A 19,311-nucleotide genomic window follows, 5' to 3' on the forward strand; every position below is an offset into this window, starting at 1 on the left:
GATAGCCGCCGCGCCAAAAGCAATATCTTTGGCATTGAACTTTTTCTTTCATTTGTTCTTGGCAGCAGCCGATAAAATTCGGTCGCGCCGCCGCCGGTATGGTTCTTCGATTTTCGTCTGTCGGCGAGCTTGCCTGGATTAAAAAGTCCGTCTGCCCTGCTTCCGTGTCGTCTTCTCGCCGTGGCCTGGAGTCCTGCTCGGCCAAACGCAACAACCCCCTGGAACTATGGTGCCTCAAAGGTGTCTCTCCGATTGGTGTGTTTATTGCTTCCGCAAATGTGGTCCCTCGATTTCCGCTTGACGACGTCATGGAAGCGTCATGCTGCTGACCGCCACAATCCTGGCACTGTCCTGGCGTCGTCTCAACGTGACGCGCCAGCCGGCTGCTGCAACACCATTTGTTGCCACTTCAGGAAAAGTCGAAGACACGTTTCAGGCGCAATGGTAGAACGCCATCTACACATTCTTGAGGAGATTGTGGTAGAAAAACGAGAATGCATGATCTCCATAATGAAGCTGAGGTGCACAATATCTTTTCATCACACGTGGTAAACTTGTATTCGCTCCATGCTCCAGTCTGCCTGGTGGCAGCCATGGCAGTTCGACTCATATTTTAGTTCTACATTCTATATTACCTTGGTATAGAATAGTGTATGGGGCAGAAAAATGTTATGGTGAGTGTCCGGCACTTATTACAGGCATTCATAAACTAAAAAGTTTGGTTTTCAAACTCGCCGTATAGAGAAATCCCGTTCCTGCTGCCTCGTTAAAGTATTAATCCGGGTGTCGACTACCGTAAGGTACTGGAAAAGTTTGGGAATAATTGTATAGTAGAAGACGCTTAAGCTTCGCCTTTAAGAATGTAACGCGATAGTTTTATCGGGCCCCGTTTCCATTGCCTTTTCATTCGCTTTTCATGCTCTTCCTGCCAGTGAACAGGAAGTGCGGCGGACATGACCTAGTCAGTAGTGTGTCTGGCTTGCAACCAAATCGTCGGGCAGGGGTGGAAATTTTCATTTATTTCATTTATTTTAAAGAAATTTTTCTCTAAGATAAATTAATTACTTTATAAAGTGGAACCATTTGAGACATGCTTCGACCTTTAGTTCGCATTACATGTCATGTTTTTTAATCACTTTCATTCTGCGCGTGACGTTACGTTTCAAGTGAGCGTTGTGGGTTGATTGAAATTCCCGCACAAGTTAATGTGGCTGTGACATCATAATCCTATCGACCAATCAGGATTTTCCCGTAACAACGCCACTGACACTGGCTTTTCTGCAACACGAGCTCCTTAACGCTGTCGCTTTAAAACTTCGGGATGGGCATCTGTTAAATCCAGGAGCAAAAATGCAGAAGAGGCACGTGATAGAGTAGGGTTCACCTTTTTTGCACCGGAGCGCATAGAGAAGCGGATGTGAAATCATTCTCGTGACACCACAGGGGTGTCACGTGAAAATATTGCGTCTCTGATTGGCTGCAGCCGCCTCAACCGTCTTCGAATTGCTCCGAGTTGCTCGCTTGTTCGAGCCGGACCCGATCTCAGCAATTCGCGTCGATCTAGGGAAAGCTAGGGAACAACCCGCCAGCAACCTGAAGATTGCTGGAAAAGTCGCCCCGTCTGAAGCGGGCCTTAAAAAGTAGCGGGTAGGCTTTTAATGTGTCATGGGCACATGCTCGGTATTTTATGGTATGTACAAGACACGCGAAGGTTTTCTTAAACCAAGTAAAGGTATACTTTTGTGAAGATTGACATTTTTTGATGATGCTAACGTCGCAAAACCGCTATAACACTTAATTTTGGCGGTGAGATTACGGACATCCATGTAGACAGCAAGCTAGCCATTCTAGAGGGCTCAGTCGAGCCATAGGAGTTGGTATACAGTACAGCACTGCAACTTTGAATGACTCGCACGAAAGTGAGCTCTTTGCTGGAGACTGCAAAGATCACTTCAACTTTTCAGGAAGAAGGCAGCCTGCAAGAGGGCGAGAAGGAACGCATGGTGGCAGAACACACGGGGCACCTTAACGAAGAACACAAGAAGCTGGGTACCAGCGTGCCACCGGTCAGTTTGTCATCTGTAAAAAAGTAATTGCGTTTTGTGTTTGTTTAGACACTTTGTCGACCCCAGCGGGCATCTGCTGTCTACACTGTCAACGGGCAGGGGTGGGGATTTGTTTGCGACCATATGTGTGTGCTCTGCATGCACACTTGGAAATTGCTGCGTGGCAACCACTTTGTGATATATGCAGTCTTGGGTAAGTTACTTCTAAAAAGTAATGACACTACTTTTCAGTTACTTTTCTATAACACAAAAAAAATTAGAAAAAACTAGAAAACGCTTTTTACCAAGTTTATTTGCATAAAATTAAAAAGTGTGCTTTTTAAAACTTCATATTCTAACTTAGCAGCAGTTGCTTATCGAAATTAGTGTCTGAAAGTTTCCCTTGTTTGATAACGAACACGTCCCTGCCCTTGTTGAACAGGCGCTCGTCTAACGCGCTGGATGGGATTGCCGTGTTGTTTCGCCAGAAAAGGTTTTTGATTGCCGTGTAGGTGTTGAGGCAACAGAGTGCCGTTTTCTGCGGTCAAGGTGTTAGTAACCACCTCCACCACAGCAAAATACTCTCTGTACGCCGACCATGGTAGTTCTTCTTTGTTCTTGTCAACATTCATATCCTTGGTAGCACTAGCACATTGCTGGCTCAATGACGGTCGCGCTGGGTTCATAGAGTCCCTGGACATATTTTGGTTTGTATCCGGCAAGCCATAAACAAACCCCGCGCAAACAGCAGTAAATATTGCCTCGACTGTTGACACTACACCGGAGTAGTGGCGCAAATCAAAATATGAAACGTGCGCAGTGCGGAGTGGTGGCGCTAATCAAAATACAAAACATTTGCAGTGCCCTCCGCGCGTATTGTTGTTTTACGTTTGATTCACCCGATTAAAAAGCATTTGCACAGAAAAAGCGTTTGCACAGATAGTTCTTCAAGATACTAAGATGCAAGTGTTCAGTCACAAAGTACAAGCACATGCTAAAGATAACTACTTTTTTTTTTTTTTCACCAAATTTACAAATTTGCCTGTGCAAAAAATAACTTGACACTCGAAATGTCGGAACAGACAATTTGGAAAGCGCAAAGAATGGCTGAATTGTACTCGTTCAGTGATATATTATTCATAAAAAACTGGAAAGTAACGAAAAAAGTAATAGAACAACAGTTACAAGTTACATATTTAAAAAGTAACTCGTTAAAGTTACAAGTTATCAAAAAAGTACCAAAATTACAGTAACGCGTTACTAGTAACACGTTACTACCCAAGACTGGATATATGCTCTTGTGGCGAGAGCCCTGTTGACAGCCACATCCTTGTGAATCTCGTGACTATTGCGAGGGTATGTGCATTACAAAGATTCAGTTGTGATCATCCCTACCCTCGCGACGTCCACACTTGTTATGGGTGGAGGCAGGCATTGTAAGGACCCAGATGTGATCACTTTTACCCTTTTGTTCCCCATTATTGTCACAAGGGTGTGAATGTTACCATCCATAGCCTTGTGACACCCATACGAGGATATCCCACATAAAAAACTTGCGCAAAGATATTCACTGCGGGGCCACTTCTACTCTACCATTGTTCTGATGCACACACACATGTAACTGAAGTGGGCAGACATGCTGACTATATTAATCGCATGTACTCTAATTTGACTTTTCATATGAAATTTGGAAGACAAATTGTAAATTTTGTTGAAGGACATGCACTATCCTTTTAACTGATGGTTATATCCATTGGAATGGTACCTTTGTCGGGACCTACAACCCTTTCCTCATGTATCTAGTACTAGTGGAGTAAAATTGTGAGCTTTGCTTCTGCTGTGCTTCCTTCCCCCAATGTTGTGTAGAATGCTATCTTACAATTCACATGTTTTTTGTTCAAATTATGGTATATAAAAGTTGAACTGGATGTGCTAGTTATCTGTGGTTTACCAGTTTAACTGGTAATGCTTTTGAAAGCATGAGAATGCACTGTGACTCCCCAGGTGTTCAAAATGATGCCGATCCTCTTATATCCTCTCCCCTGGGGAACCTGCAGTTTGCACGGTTCGGAGGCCGCTGGAGTGGACTGAGCCAAGCACCGTCGGCCGTCACCACGTGGGACACTGGAGTCCCGACCGAATTGCTCAAGTACCTGGGTGCACGCTCGGTGCAAGTGCCTCCAGATGTCGTGAGTCCTCAAAACAGAGCTTCCGTCTTATTTTTGTTCTGTAACAACATCGGCCTCGGCCCGATTGATCTTTCCTCCCTTTTGTTCTTCTTTTTTTTAATACAGGAAGAAAATATCAATCAACTGCATGCGTTCATTTCTTGTTTGGTTATTTTTTGAAGATCCATTTTCGTGTGTATGCTCAGTTCACCCCTAAGACAGTGCGGTAAAAAATACGTGCTTGCCGGACCAATCAGCAGCCTCCTTTTTATCACCTGACTTCGCTCTCTCTCGGCGTGAGGGTATGGGTAAAGGCACGATTACATGGAGAATGATGGGCATACAACTCCCAGAAGCTTCCACCGCACTGTCAGCCTATAAGGTGAACAGAGCATAGGGCTGAATTTTGAGTGGGGACAAAATTATGCATTTGAGTGTTTGTGCATGCTTTGGTCCCATTTTGTTATTTGTTGACGAACTGAAAGTTTATCCATGAACATGCTAAATAGCGTGAAGCAATAATTTATTGGATGTTTTCGCTGCTATCGTCTGGAAGGGTCATGCACCTCCAGACGGCGACGGGCTTTAGATGCCTATCCGGCTAAGGGTCATCATAGACAGGAAGCCCGTCACCAACTCTAAATCGAATCGCTATCTTGTCCTTTTTGGTTGAGCTCAGTTCTGTTTGTAGATCAAAATACACTTGTGTGTGGGGCAACACCTGCATTGCCCCTGATCTCTGGGAAAGAACTTGCATAAAGCCGGACTGGATCTTGCTAAATTATACGTAAATTTGGGTTGAGTGGCATTATGCTCACAATGCTCATCCCCCACCATCATTCCTTAGTCGCTCGACATCCGGGCGATTGCTGTATCTCTGCCAACCGTGGATCTGCGGAGGGATAGAGAAGTTACGACGTCTATTTGCAGACGGTGCATCCGCACCTGAACAAAGTGCTGGTGCAAGAGCGACTGAAGAAGATTGGGGAGGGGACGAACCTGGAATGGGCCACGGCCGAAGCACTTTCTCTTGGTTCCTTGCTCTACCAGGGTAAGGTGGCCAGTTTCCTATCCCATGGGTTTCTCAAACCGGGTTCCCAGGAACCTTAGGGGTTTTTCCCACCCAAAAACCTTCGAAGGTTACCCCAAACTCTTAAACAAAAATAGAGCGTTCTCCCGTAGTTTAAGCTCGATTTTAGAAGCTCTGAACCCTCCATTGTTGCATGACTATGTGGTATTATTCTTTACAAGGTCTGTGTGTGCATTATTGTTTGTACAAGGTCAAAACAATATTGCTCTTAAATGGTTAGGATCTTAGTTCGTAGGCTGGACAGACGAAGGACTTGCCAGATTTCAAAATGTTTCCCGATTCCGCGATTGCCACATACGATCCTAACCATCTAAGGGAAATAGTATTGTTTTGATATTATTAATTGCACATGCTTGTTTTTCTTTCCCGGGGTCAGTTTACCGCATTGTTTACAAGCTCTGTACACTCCTGCAGTGCTTTATTGTATCTGTGCTGAAACCAGGAGGGGTACTTCGGCTACCAGTCGAGAAAGATGGGCGTTCCTCGAGATAGAAAAATTTCAGAACACTGACAAACATTGCCATTACACGTCGTCTTGTTTGCATTTCAGCGTCTGTTTTTCTCTTGCTCGTAAGTGTTTTCAACATGGATTTTCTTGCTTTACAATGGTGTGTACTACCTTTATAGAATGTACAAAGAGGAGCGATAAAGACTAAGATGAGACCCTTGACAAAGGATCATTTCGCAAAGAGACCTATACTTTTTCTGATCAGTCTCAGCTTCTTTGTAAAGCATCCGTCGTTGTTCCTGGGATTCCGGGGCGTTCAACTTGCCCTGCTTTGCATACTTACCTTTGTCGTTAATTTCACTCCTATTATTGGGTGTTAGCAAGTATGGCACATGTTTCTGTATACCTATCTTTTTTCTTTTTTTTTTTGCTTTCATTGGTGAGCACAAGTTTAGTTGTGAATACTCGGAGACATTTAAGTTCTTTTTTTTCCTAAACGCATTTAGGGCATAGTACTAACTCTGAAAATGCAGTGAATGTTTATGTTTTGTTTTGTTTTTTCCATCAGCCAAATTCAGACTTCTCTATTGTGAATAAAAGCTTCATGCAGATACCATAAAAAAAAAAAAAAAAACACTTCTATGAGCTTAACATTTTGCTAATGGCACCAAGTCACCATAAGAATTTTCTTTTCTTTTTTTTCTCGTTAAGGGTATTAATTACAGCGGTTAAACCAGCTGAACTACGAAATTAGGGAGAAAGGAGTAAAGACAGGTGATCGCTGGGCCTGTCTTTACTCCTTTCTCCCTAATTTCGTTGTTCAGCTGGTTTAACCGTTGTAATATGTACCACCAACTAGCTCAGCTTCTACCCCCTGTTAAGGGTATTAAGTTTGGATCCCTTTGATGTATTTTGGATTTTAAAAAAAGGCACAAGGATGGTTTTCGTCTCGGTTTTCCAGGGTTCAACGTCCGCATCTGCGGCCAGGACGTGGGGCGGGGCACCTTCAGTCAGAGGCACTCCATTCTGGTGGACCGCACCACCGAGATCCCCTACGTGCCTTTGAACAACCTGTGTCCCCCTCCCGACCACCCTCCCCAAGGAAACTACGAGGCAAGTGCCAAAAAATCTTTTGCAAGCACGGTTTGATCGAGCCCCGGGGAAAAAAAGTTCTCCTTCAAAAACAAATATTGTCAGGTCATGAAGACGATAATAATCCCTGGAGAAGGGGAACAAGGGGGACAAAGGACAAACACAGATCTCCAAACACAGCTAGGTGACTGGTGCACGACTGAAAAAAACCTGCCTGGTTTTGGTACCGAACCAGGGACCCCTCCATTTCCAGCAGAGTGCTCTACCAACTGAGCTAACCAGGAGTTAGACGTCAGTAGAGCAAGCGGGTTTTATCAGATGCCACCAGTCTAACACCAACAAAGGTGAACGGCCTGCAATTGCATTATCATAACAGGCCATAAAGTTTTCAAACAAAATCGACCCGTACATTTGGTACGTCCCAAAGATGCTGCAAATGCCAGGCATTTATGGGTCTTCTGCAATGTCACACCGATGACTTCATGTGAACACCAAGATTTCGCCATTGAGGTTACATCCCATGGACACGTAAGAGCCGAGAGCTGCTGGCCCTATAAATGCTGTGCATTTAAAAGGTTTTGAGTTTATGGTATCGTAAAGCCACCTTTGAGCTTATGCAGACCTATGTAAAAAGCTTTAAACGTGTGTAAAAAGGACACTCGGGACAGGAGTGTACTAGTGGAGAAGAGGCACAGGTGTTACATTGTGGTTGCTATTCAATGCAGAAAATGAGAAACGTGGCTGGGAAGTTTCAGCCTGAGCAAAGGTGCTTTATTACTGCTGTTTCAACCCGATCTTACCCCTGTCCGTTTGGATCCAAATGAGAATTGTACCAACTGCTCGATGTGCGTTAAAAGGTGCAGGCTAGCAGTTGTGCTGCATGGGCTAAATTCCTCATCTACACGGGAGACACGAGATGTCCACCGAAAGTGGTTAACTCCCCGCTGTTTTAACAAACACGACACAATTACTTTTAAAAATCACAAAAACTTACTGACGATGCAAAGCACGAAGCCGTAATTTTTTTCGTATCATTTTTTTCCCTCCCCGCCTTGTGCAGGTTGTGAACAGCCTGCTGTCAGAAGAAGCGGTGCTGTCCTTTGAGTACGGCTTCAGCCTCGAGAGCCCTCGGAACCTGGTGATCTGGGAGGCCCAGTTCGGCGACTTCCACAACAGCGCGCAGGTCGTCGTGGACACCTTCGTCACCTCGGGAGAAGGTGGGTCATCCCGGGGACTTGAAACCTAACAAAACTGCGTCCCCTTAGAGGCCAGTGGACAACAATTTATTTTCGCGGGCTCAATATTTCGCGAATTTCGGATAATTACGATGACAAAAGTAAACTTTGAAGCTCTGAAAACACAAAAGTAAACTTTGAAGCTCTGAAACACAGAATAATCAACACCACTCACTCGGCACACGTGAAGTTTTGTCTTTTTAGCATTGTAAAACAGCCAGCATCAATAAAAAAAAAATTTTTTTTGCTTGGCTTGATTGATGGAAGAGGGCTTCGGGGACCCAAACAGTCCACGGACCTCCATTTTAGAACCACTTTTCTAAATATTGTTTGTATGTAACACATCAAAAGTTCACCATACTGTGACGTCTTACATGTAACCACTTGTCATGTCACTTTAAACATAGCTCATCTCTTTGTGCTTTAGAGGTGTCGGTTAGTATAATCTGGCAGCATTCATATTCTATGAATGCTGCCAGTTTTTTCTCAATTCAAAATTCAAGCATTCTTCGAATGCTTGAATTTTAAATTTCTGGTTCCCTTTGTTTTCAGCCAAGTGGTTTCTGCAGAGCGGTATGGTTGTGCTGCTTCCACATGGCTTTGACGGGGCCGGGCCAGAACACTCTTCGTGCCGCATCGAGAGGTTCCTTCAGGTCAGTACAAAAGCCTCTGCCTCGCTTTGCTAGATACTAAAATTTGAGGCTGTTAATGCAGTCGGCGAGCTTATCCTCCTGTTTTGGCCTCATGGCTGGCAGTATGCTTCAAGGCCACTGCAACAATTTTCGTACTTCCACTAAATACCGCATAGAATTAGTTCTTTATGTTATAGCCTATGAAACACTCGTCAGTTTATCTCTCCACACTATAGTAGCTGCAGAAAAAATAGTTAGAAAAACGAGCAGCATTCATTTCTTAATTCGCAAATAGAATGAGTGGCTACGTCACCTGGTGTTGATTATGTTCCGCCAGTGTTCACCATAGCCACGTGCTCAAGTTAGCAAAGCGTGCACGTGCTAAGCTAGCAACATCGTTGGGATTTGGCAGATTCTGTCACTCCGGCGATTTGACACGAGCCACCACCCGAATGCTCATCCCAAGCCGAGTGTTCATGCAGTGCTCGTGTCTACTTTATGAGCTGCATTCGATTATCGTCATCACAGGGTAATCCCTGTGACTAGTCACAACAACAATGCAGCCTTCGTTCTCTAAAACTTGAGTTTTGCAAAGGAGAAACTGGAATAAAAAGTCTGCTTTTATTTTTGATATTACATCGCAACGAAGAAACTTCCCGTTCTATGGTGTTGCGTGAGAGTATACTAGGGTCTCACTGGGGCCAGTAAGCTTGTGTGAAGAGAGAAACATTTCAACTCAGTATTGTTGTGTGGCCCCTTAAGATAGATAAAACTAATTAAAGAAATAAAAAATCACATGCTGGCCATTTATATTTCTGCACTGTAGACCAAAAACAAGCTACTGCATTCTGATCTTTTTCTCTAACCTGCGTTAACAGCTCTTTCAATCTACCAGGGGCTAAGAAGCCATCTTGGGAATCCTGACCAACGTCTCCTTGCCTTTGTTAGTGAAGCAGATGTCAGAAGAAGTGACTGAGACCGCGTGTCTAAGTGCATCCCAATCATTACCAAGCTACGAATAAAAGTAGTTTGTTTTGGCTGCTGTGCCAATCAGATGTGTGTCGTTTTGCAGACGGATGCCGCATGTAGGAAAAAAGCATGCTTAATTTTTACTTTCTGCTCGGGTGAGTTCATTCTTTGAACTTTTGATACACAAAATGCACTACCTGTTGGCACCTCTTTAATAAATCGTAGCACAGCACATCATGAAAAATATTTGTATGGTTCCTTTAAAGGACTACCATGCCATCAGATCCACCCAGTAGAAAGGTTGGGAATGTTTGGGTTTTTTACTGAGTTGCAACTAGAAATGCCAGAAGCCATCCAAGGTTTGAGTTCGTTAGGTTGCCTAAAACTTGCTGTTATTTCGGTGATTTTCAAATACTTTTTGTCAGATACTATCCGGAACTTTGAGTCTTTTTTGGCACTAAAATTTTTTAGAAAACCTTGCATAAACTTTGGAGGCCTACATGCTGCCTGAACATCCGAACTGCCCGAGTAGTTCAAAACACTGAACTACTCGGGCAGTTCGGGAGTGGTGTTACTGCCTGGTTAATGCTGGAGGCTTGTTTAGCAAACTTTACTTCAGTGTTCGGTTCTGTAGCCACATATGGTGGCGCCATCGGTGCTGGCTATGCCTCGACTCCCAGTTGAGATGCAGCCAGTGTGAAAATAGCCCAAGAGTCTGCTTTTGCCGAAGGTGTTTGACGAAATACGCTGCATTTCAAAGCATCACAGATGATGATAGGAACCAGTGTAATTTTCCTATATGTTTTGTCATGGCAGATGATAATTGGAGCCTATATCGTTTTCTAAAATGTTCTACAGATGACAGACAGCAAGGAGGATGCTGTAGACGGGGATGACATCAACTTCTCCTTTGTGCACCCCACAACACCGGCCCAGTACTTCCACTTGCTGAGGAGGCAGGTGAGCGTCTGGCGGGAAGAGGGGCGATTGAGTGACGGCATCACATGGCAGTGCTGTAACAGAAAGGGTTGCTCAATGTGCTCCGTCTTTTGCCGTGCACAGCATGTGGTGCAACGTCCATGTGCACATGAGGCAACAAGGTTGTGGATTTGTGCTATGAAAATTTAGCAGTCCTGCGTTAACCCGCAGTAGAGTCCCAGCGATAGCTGCAACAAGTCGCGACAAAGTCATTGAGCATCGGCGTCACGTTCACGCACCGTGGCGTGCGTGAAGAAAAGCGTTTGGAACAAAATGGACATCTGACCATTTCTTTGCAAACGCTCTTGTTTCTTTTTTTGTTGCGGAGCACATGAAAGCGCCTCTCTTGGCACGAGCTCTTGGCATTGACGTACCACAACGGTATTTTGTTATTGGCTATTTTCTTTTTCCAGAGAGCACGCGCAAGTACTACGAAAACGCCAAGTATTGAGCGAGTTGTTAGTGCTGAGGCGTAGCTAGTATGTGGTAACGCTTGGTTCTGCTTCGCACGTAGCAAACCCAGGTTCGATTACCGCAGGCAATCTTTTTTGAGGATTTGACAACATAGACGACGGACATCCTACGTTGCCAACGGTAATAGCAACAATCACAACTAGTACAACTACTACAACATTAACAACGACAACTACTACAACATCAACAATTGACGTCATTTCCAGCGGTGGGAAGAACCCGTAATAGCTATCCGCGACTCCAACTAACTATAGGTGGCGCCACTCATTTTCCAAGATGGCGGGTTTAGTGAGGGTCAGAGATGCGTGCCGCTGTTGAGCCCGTCTAGTGTGCTGGCTTCACTGAGCGGCATAAATTATTTCTGGTAATACAAGGAAGCTAATGTTTTATGAGCGCAGGCTACCCCTTTAACCTGAAAACAAGAACGGTGTTTAGCGTATTTTTTACGGAAGGATGCGCGTTTTAATTCTGGAGCGAAACCGAAACTTACCTCTATTTTGGATTTAATTTCTTGATATAGGCCTTAATTTCGAATTATTTCGCGACTCAAGATGTGTCTCACATCGTAATTATTTACTTAGAAAAGTTGTTCGCGGAAACTTTATTTTGTGACATATTGTTCGATCCAGGGTGATATTTGTAGTTGCTGAAAAAATCAGCGCTGATATCTGTGCGTTCTCGCAGCCTTTCTCTCGCTCAGATAATTGTCATGGGAAATAATGACAATTATTCCAGCACAAGAATAAGAAAATAATTATAATTTTTATAATATGTCCATGAAACGTATAAACTAATAAACTGCAACAACCCAAAGACGGAATCCGAGTCAGACAGCTGAAGTGTGTGTGTGTGTGTGTTTATAGCACCACGGGACGTGTAGGACTTCATATTACATCCATTGTTTGACTGTTTGTCTATCTTGATAACTATGTCAGAGTTTTTCATATGCTAAAAAGAAAACAGAATTATACCTTTCTGGAAAGACTGTTATAGTTAAATAGCGTATTCTCGCGATCTTGGCGTTAATTAGAGGCATACTTTGCCGCGATTTGTATTAATAATAATAATATTAAAATTCACATATTTGAATAAGTAATTCTTCAAGTTCTAATATAATTTGTTGCTTATGATCTAATATTAAACGGGCGAAGAAATATGACAATAAAAACTGTGCTAGTTATCATCACTGGTTTCAGTTGCTGCATTTTAATTACCAATAAAAAAATAGTCTAAAATCAATGAAAACATTTTAGCGAATGTGAGAAATCCATGTAAAATTACATTAATTGTGAATAAAGTATATTGTGCTCAAAGTCGCGACTTTTGACAACCGGCGAAACGCCCAAAGTCGCCGCCAATAACCTTCCAAACCAAATGCCCCCCCCCCCCCCAAAAAAAAAAATAAATAAATAAAAAAAGCATTTTTTTAATTATTAGTTTTTTCATAACATTTATTTACTTTTGTATTTGCTCGCCGTTGTTTTGCCAATCTCAACCTTTCCAGTTCGAAGGAACGCCTACCTGCTTGCACGTCTGGTCACTGCAGCACGTTTCGTTGGCGTTGGAAGCCGGTGAAACAGTTGTGAGTTTTAATATTGCGTATACGAGCGAACTCAAGCCCTGTTTGTTTGCGTTAGCTTTACGTGTTCTACACTGCGCGTGCGCGGAGCCCGAAACTGCGGTCTTGGATGGCGAATGGCGATGGGGCGCACGCACAACGTGGGGCACGGAACTCTAACGCAAACGCATACCGCTTGCGTTTGCTTCTATGCGCAATACTAATACTCTTCAGTAAGGTACAATCCCATACCGGCTGCAGCACTACGTTGGGACAGTGAAGAGTCTTGTTTACATTCGGAAACGACATTTCGCGAGCCATGATCGCGAGCAGTTCCGCCATGCCCGCTGAGCAGGAGAGTCGGGGGACCCTCACTAGAGCGCTTCCCGTTTCCGCCGCGGGAGGGCGAGCGTCGAGCTGGAGACGCGAATTGCTGTAGAAATGCAGCTAGCATGTGTAGACGACGACGAAGGATGAGGGGACTATGTTGGCATGCACAGGACACAGATGTATGTGCAGATGGGTGTCCATCCTTTTGAGGCTGGTTCACAGATTTGCATTTGACAGACTGACTGCGTTGCATTCGCTCGCGACGGCTTACGACGAGAGAACGCTGGAGAGCACACTGGCGCCACCTATCGGATAGTCCTGGAACCTTTCTGACCTGCGTATAACTAGACCAAAGGTTTGCAGTACTTGCAGGATCCAATCTATGCACGATCAAATCTATGAGAGATGTACGGATTATTTCGAGCCCACGGTGAAAAAGCAAAGCATAAAAATACATATAGTAGGTTGTGCAAGTGCATTCTCCCGTCGTAAGCAGTGCTGAAAGTCTCCCGTAGGTTTAGGGGGTCCCTACAAGAAAATAGTGGGGGGGGGGGGGCGGGCTGGCTTGGCTCAGACGAGATGTAGTAGATGCACATAAAATAAACCCCACTGTTGACTTTGCCCACGCTAGACCTGCCACCCTCAAATTGCTAATCCCCAAATGTCACATCCCTGAAAACAATCTATTATATTGAAAGATATGATTTTAATTTCACTAAAGCTGGGGCTGTGGAGGAGAGTCTCAGACCATCCATTAAAATCAGTGGGGGGTCTGAGACCCCCCAGACTTTAAGCCGTGGTAATTCAATCACAGGCAAATGCAAATGTGTAAACCATAATTAAGAATTAAAACCTTGAGACACGGAAACAAAAAGGGGCATACACACCACCATCTCAAAATGTCCATTTTCATTTCCTTGTCTCAAGGTTTTAATTCTTAATAATGATTGTTCACCAGCTCGCCTGCATTTTGACTCTTATTTCAGAGTAAACCATTCGTAACGTTTAAATATAGGATCACATTTGCTGTACTTGTCTGACAGCGGTAGCTGACAGTGCCCCTTCCCAACAAAAAATACTCGTACACAAATGCGAAACCCCACTCTACAGCAGAGGCACTTCTCTCCCTTACACATGGCAAGACTCTCCCTCCATCCCCCCCCTTCCTTCCTGTAGACCTCCGCCATTCCGAAAAACCCACGCGATCACGGGGAGAGCGCTCTTCGCCTCCACATCAATCCTGCTATATCCACATACCCTCCCGCAATGCCCTCCCTTCCTCCTCCTCCCCACCCCTCCGGCAGCCGCCGTTGCAAACTACCCGCGTGGTCGCACTGTGCAGACATGCTCACTCGCCACCCAGGTTATGTTCTCGCGTTCCTCTGCGCTTCTAGAGAACAGTTTGCACACATACTTTCGCTTCTCCATCGCAGGCGCGCTCACGGGTACCCCTTTCTGAAAGAGCTCTGCAGAAAAAAAAAAATCATGTCTTTGTGTTTTTTTGTTTTTTTTTACATATGCAACATCTCGCACAATCATTTAACCAAAGCACACATCTCCTCACATGTTTTGACATCAATTCCTCATAAAGCAAAGAAGTTATTGCAAACATGGTGCAACACACTGGCTGAAGTATGGGCCAAATGCTGATGCAGCACTTGTGTCCAATTCATGCCTCGCATTTGCCTCTTTAGATGATGTAGAAAGTTCAGCCCGTTGGCCTTGTTACGTCAAGGGGGTGTTCATTAAAGTGTAGAAGAGTGGAGGGCATTTTGGGAGGAACTTGTTCCGCTTTTTCTTAACCTGCAAAAGACCATTGTGACTCTGGCCCTCCCGTGCAGATGTTGCGGAACTTCCGCAAGCCCCTGGTGGTGGCCTCCCCCAAGATCCTACTGCGCCACCCTGCCGCGACTTCGTCCCTCGCGGAGTTGGCCCCCGGCACCTTCTTTCACCCGGTTCTCGGCGAGGCGGTTCCTCGAACCTCTGCCAGCAAGGTTCTGCTGTGCAGCGGCAAACACTACTATGCCCTGGCCAAGCAGAGGGAAGAACTGGGCAAGGACCAGGACGTAGCCATCGTCAGGCTCGAGGTAAGGGTCGACAATGGAGCCTCGCTTATGATTGAGCGCAACACCAATTTGGCCAGATTGGATTGGATAGGTGTTACCACTCGTTACTCGTCACCAGCTTTTGCAAACGTGCTCATACTGTCTTAAAGGCCGACGACCAGACTCGAGATTCTGCAAGGCAGAAGACCCTCCTCTCCATGCCTTCGGGCGAGGGAAGCGAAGGATGGAAAGAAGGGACCAAGAGGGGCGGGCATGGGTGGAAAGGGTAGGGAGAGGGGGAAGCGGGTGAAAAGTGGAAAGCGCGAACTGGTCGTCGGTCTTTAAGTTATGTCTTAAAGGGGCACCGACACCCCAAAAGGTTGTATTTTTTTTATTGTCTAAAATGATGCAAGTTGTAGTCATAGACATGCAAAAAAAAAAATGCATCGCGAAAAACAATTTTTTTGTGCGCGCCTTTTTATTTTTTGCGTTTTTCTTCCCCGCTGCTTACCTCCTTGCTTCTTTTGATCGGTGATGTCAAAAATCACGAAATTTAGAAGCTTTGTAGGCGGCATTTCTGATAACTGAAATCGTAAAACATGGTTTTAACGCAATTGCGAACGCACTACGGCCCCTCTTTTTGAAATGCCAAAAATCAGAGTCCGGTGCGATGTCGCTTCCTGGATTTGTATCGTCCCTCGGAAAACTTGGCGGCACTTGAGCAGAGGATGATCGATAAGTCGGGGAAGAAGCCGTTTTTTTCCCGGGCCGGCGCCCTTCTATCCCACTTCTCACCTTCTCCTCGCTTCGGGTCGCGGTGCATGGTTACGGCGCTTTGCTTCGTAGCGTCGAGTGGAGGTCCGACAGAAAGTCGACTCGCAGGAGACCGCAAAATGTTACGTCACTTCACTGGCGTGGATCGCGCGGGAACTTCAAAATCGGCATTTGGAAATCGTTTTTTTTTTTAATTCACAAATGCTGAATTCCCAAGTTTCCCCAAATGTATCTTCAAATTATTGTTTCAGATAATAAAAAAAAAATCTATGATTTTTATGTGTCAGTGCTCCTTAATGTATCTTCGTTACTTTTTTGGCAACTTTTGACTGTGGTGCGTTACATTTTCTAAATGTAACTTGCAACTGTATTTCTCTTATTTTTTTTTAAGTAACGATGAAAGTAGCAACGTTACTTTTGTCGCCACATTTCACAATTTAGTAAGGATTAAGATATCGCTAAATGAATACAATCTAGTCATTCCTCGCACTCTCCAAATGATGTGCTCCGACATTCCGAGTGCCATTATCGCCTTGCGCAAACTTTACCTGCATCGTGCAATAGGGCTAAGGTGTGTGTGTGTGTAAAAGGAGAGGGAGGGGGGCATTTTCTACTTTTTTAAATTTTGTTTTGTTAATATAACTAAAAGTAACTAACTGTAACGAGTTACTTTTTTGTTGCGGTAACCGTAACGGTAAGGTTGGCAGTATGATGCCTAGAATGCATCTTTGACCGGCACGTTTGCCACCCCATCCCACCTGCACTTCGAAAGTGGTCCAAAAATAACAACGAATTGCGTCACGGGAGCTGGAACATCACACTGTCAGACGCCGTGCTCCAGGTGGTCGGTCACAAAAATGCCGACGAAAAAGGCGAGCGAACGCGCGGGTCGCTGTCGTCGCGACGTCCCATCTCTCATCCGCATTTGGGCGTCTGCTGTGTCCACCTCTGCTGCTCTTACGCTTCAGAGCAGCATCACTTCTGCCATACTGGGTATTAGATCGATCAGTGTCATCACTCGTCGCCAGGTTTCACACACGTGCCCGCACTCTGTTCGCGCCCACGCGCACGGTGTGAGGGATGCTGTGCATTTGTTGGACCTCTCAAGACCAGTTCACACGTTTACGTTCAAATTCAGTCGACTGCAGCGGCATTGCTCGCAACCTCTTTTTTATGCATCATTCTTTCGTCCTGGGCTTGAAATAGTTCTCGGTGTTGCAAGCAACCATTTCACGTAGGTAGTGCTTGATCTTGCAGAGACTGCATAACCTTTACTCCGGTTGAATGAATGAAATTGTGTTTATTGGTGAAAAATAGAAAGGGCAGTTGCACTGTGGCATGGCCAGACAAGAAAAAAAAAGTTCAATGTTTTACTGAGGTCTAGATAGGAGATAATGGATCTCAGCAGTTGGAGTATTCTTTTGGAATTGCCTGTGGGATTTCTCCATGCTTGTGTATCTTTTGGCTTGTCTTGGGGGTCTAGAGTTGTAAGTGTTTCCTACCTTTCTCTTCAGAAGTGTTAGCACTCTCATAGAAGGCAGTCTTTCTTCTAGCAGGCTTTCCTTCTGGGAATTCAGCTCATTTTTGCTCTTTGGTTCCTCTTGCAGGCGCTCTGCCCTTTCCCGGCCAAGGAGTTGGCCGAAGAACTCTCCAAATACACCCGTGCCAAAGGTGAGTCCATGTCCAGCAAAACAAAAACTAATTTGTCCGTTATATCAGTTGGCTAGCGTTTTGAAGAAACATGTTGCATTTGTCAAAACATGAAGGTACCAGTGGAGCCATGGCTGCAAGGGTGTGGGTTTGTTGCAAAGACAGTTTGTAACGCTACATTCCAAAGATAAAAAATAATTTGAGTCCCTCCGCCATCAAGTGCCCATCTGCCTTTTTTAGAATGTTTGAAAACTAAGCAAAGGACATATGAGGCGCCTACTTCAGACTTTTGAATGCACCCAGCTAACAGAGATGCTTCTTGTCGACCGCTTCTCCAAACACCCCGGTGCGAAGCAGTGACCGTGAAACCCACCCTTTCGTGTGCCTCTTCTGCGGTTTTGCTTTTGAGCCTATCTGACAAGTGCCCGTCCTCTGGTTTTTCAAGATTATTTCCACATGTCAAGTGGGCGCTTGCTCGGTATTGGTACATTAACTCCTCTCACCAACACCACTGCTGCACTGTGCACGCAAATCTGCAGGTGCTTTATCTTGCGTGAATCCGATTTGGTAAACGTGGGCTTATTTGTAAACGACGTGTTTGTGCATAAGTCTGTATACTTTTTTTTATTGTTTATTTCTTTATGCAGAGTTTGTCTGGTGTCAAGAGGAACATCGCAACATGGGGCCATGGTTCTTTGTGCAACCTCGTTTCCAGAACTTGCTTGGAAAGCAGGTCGGTAAAAAAGGTCTAGGACGCATGTCAAAAACAATTGTACCTCGTTTCGCCTTGCGGCAGAATTCAAGTCACTACAGGTCATTGAAGCCAATCCAATGTCATGAAAGTCCCTTTTGAAAAGGTATTGTAATTTTGCAACTAAACTTAAAATGGACGCTTTTACAGTCGGCAACAGGTCCACAAAATGTGCACATTGCCTTTCACCGAGCTCTGGCTGCACATGTGGCAAAGTGTTAAGAGAGGAAGAAAGCTTGCACTTAAGGCAGAGTATTTGCTGGATTTGTTTTACCCAGTTTAATTAGAATAACTTTATCGAGCTGTCCACAGGTAAGTGTTTACATCGGTGTAATATCTTCCGTGTTTAATAACCACCTAACATGCTTTTTTACTTGAAAAAAAAATTAAATTTGATCAACCGGTCTGGCAAGCCCGCATTTTTACCAAAATCTCAAACCCCACATCGTTTTGTGGGCCCTTCAAGCTTTTGCAATTTAAAGGTCTCGGCATACATTTCCGACCGACCGTGCAATCTGTTTCTCCCAGCTCAAGTATGCAGGACGTGGAAACCTTGGCGTCCCAGCGGTCGGCATAGGTCAAGTCCACCAGAGGGAATGCCAAGAAATCCTGCAGAAAGCATTTGGCAGTTGACGAGCCCAGGAGCCTAGCATAGGTGTCCCAACTAAGAAGCTGCGTAACCCTTAGTATATATACGAAATAAATGGATTATGATGTTGCAACTGCTTACCATATAAATCCTTTTATCAGAAAGCTTACCTTTCCCTAGCAGTGGGGGGGCATAACTACAGGGTGTCTCAAATTGCGGCCAGGCTCTTTAAATTGACCTCAAAAATCGGTTTCTTAACCTATTGCGCTACGATTCTGTGCGGTGTTGCCCACAGATGGTGCATTTTTTCTATAAAATTGGCAGAGCGAACTTACCTGAGGAAAAAGTAAAAAAAGAAAAAGGCTTAACTTTTAGAGGAAAGCAGCAAAGTCGCTGGTCTTCGAACAATAGGGCGCCCCTTGGCACGTCAGACAAGAGATGGCGCAACGGTCGCGATCTTTTGCCCATGGCTCTATAGTTTAA

The 19,311-nt window shown here is 44.8% G+C and overlaps 1 protein-coding gene across 1 annotated transcript in view; it reads left to right on the forward strand.

Moving 5' to 3' along the window:
- Nucleotides 1–18,961, forward strand: part of LOC8036516 (probable 2-oxoglutarate dehydrogenase E1 component DHKTD1, mitochondrial) — a 30,081-nt gene extending 11,120 nt beyond the window's left edge. The window contains exons 12-22 of the mRNA XM_029974090.3: nucleotides 1,965–2,066; nucleotides 4,103–4,234; nucleotides 5,144–5,264; nucleotides 6,713–6,864; nucleotides 7,904–8,060; nucleotides 8,631–8,731; nucleotides 10,538–10,639; nucleotides 14,861–15,106; nucleotides 17,446–17,509; nucleotides 18,136–18,221; nucleotides 18,768–18,961. Of these exons, the coding sequence (XP_029829950.2) occupies nucleotides 1,965–2,066; nucleotides 4,103–4,234; nucleotides 5,144–5,264; nucleotides 6,713–6,864; nucleotides 7,904–8,060; nucleotides 8,631–8,731; nucleotides 10,538–10,639; nucleotides 14,861–15,106; nucleotides 17,446–17,509; nucleotides 18,136–18,221; nucleotides 18,768–18,872 (1,368 nt within the window). The 3' untranslated portion in view covers nucleotides 18,873–18,961. The remainder of the gene's footprint in view (nucleotides 1–1,964; nucleotides 2,067–4,102; nucleotides 4,235–5,143; nucleotides 5,265–6,712; nucleotides 6,865–7,903; nucleotides 8,061–8,630; nucleotides 8,732–10,537; nucleotides 10,640–14,860; nucleotides 15,107–17,445; nucleotides 17,510–18,135; nucleotides 18,222–18,767) is intronic.
- The last annotated feature ends 350 nt before the right edge of the window (nucleotides 18,962–19,311 follow it).

Source organism: Ixodes scapularis, unplaced genomic scaffold (assembly GCF_016920785.2).
Source record: "Ixodes scapularis isolate PalLabHiFi unplaced genomic scaffold, ASM1692078v2 PGA_scaffold10__122_contigs__length_95168666, whole genome shotgun sequence".
NCBI lineage: Eukaryota > Metazoa > Arthropoda > Arachnida > Ixodida > Ixodidae > Ixodes > Ixodes scapularis.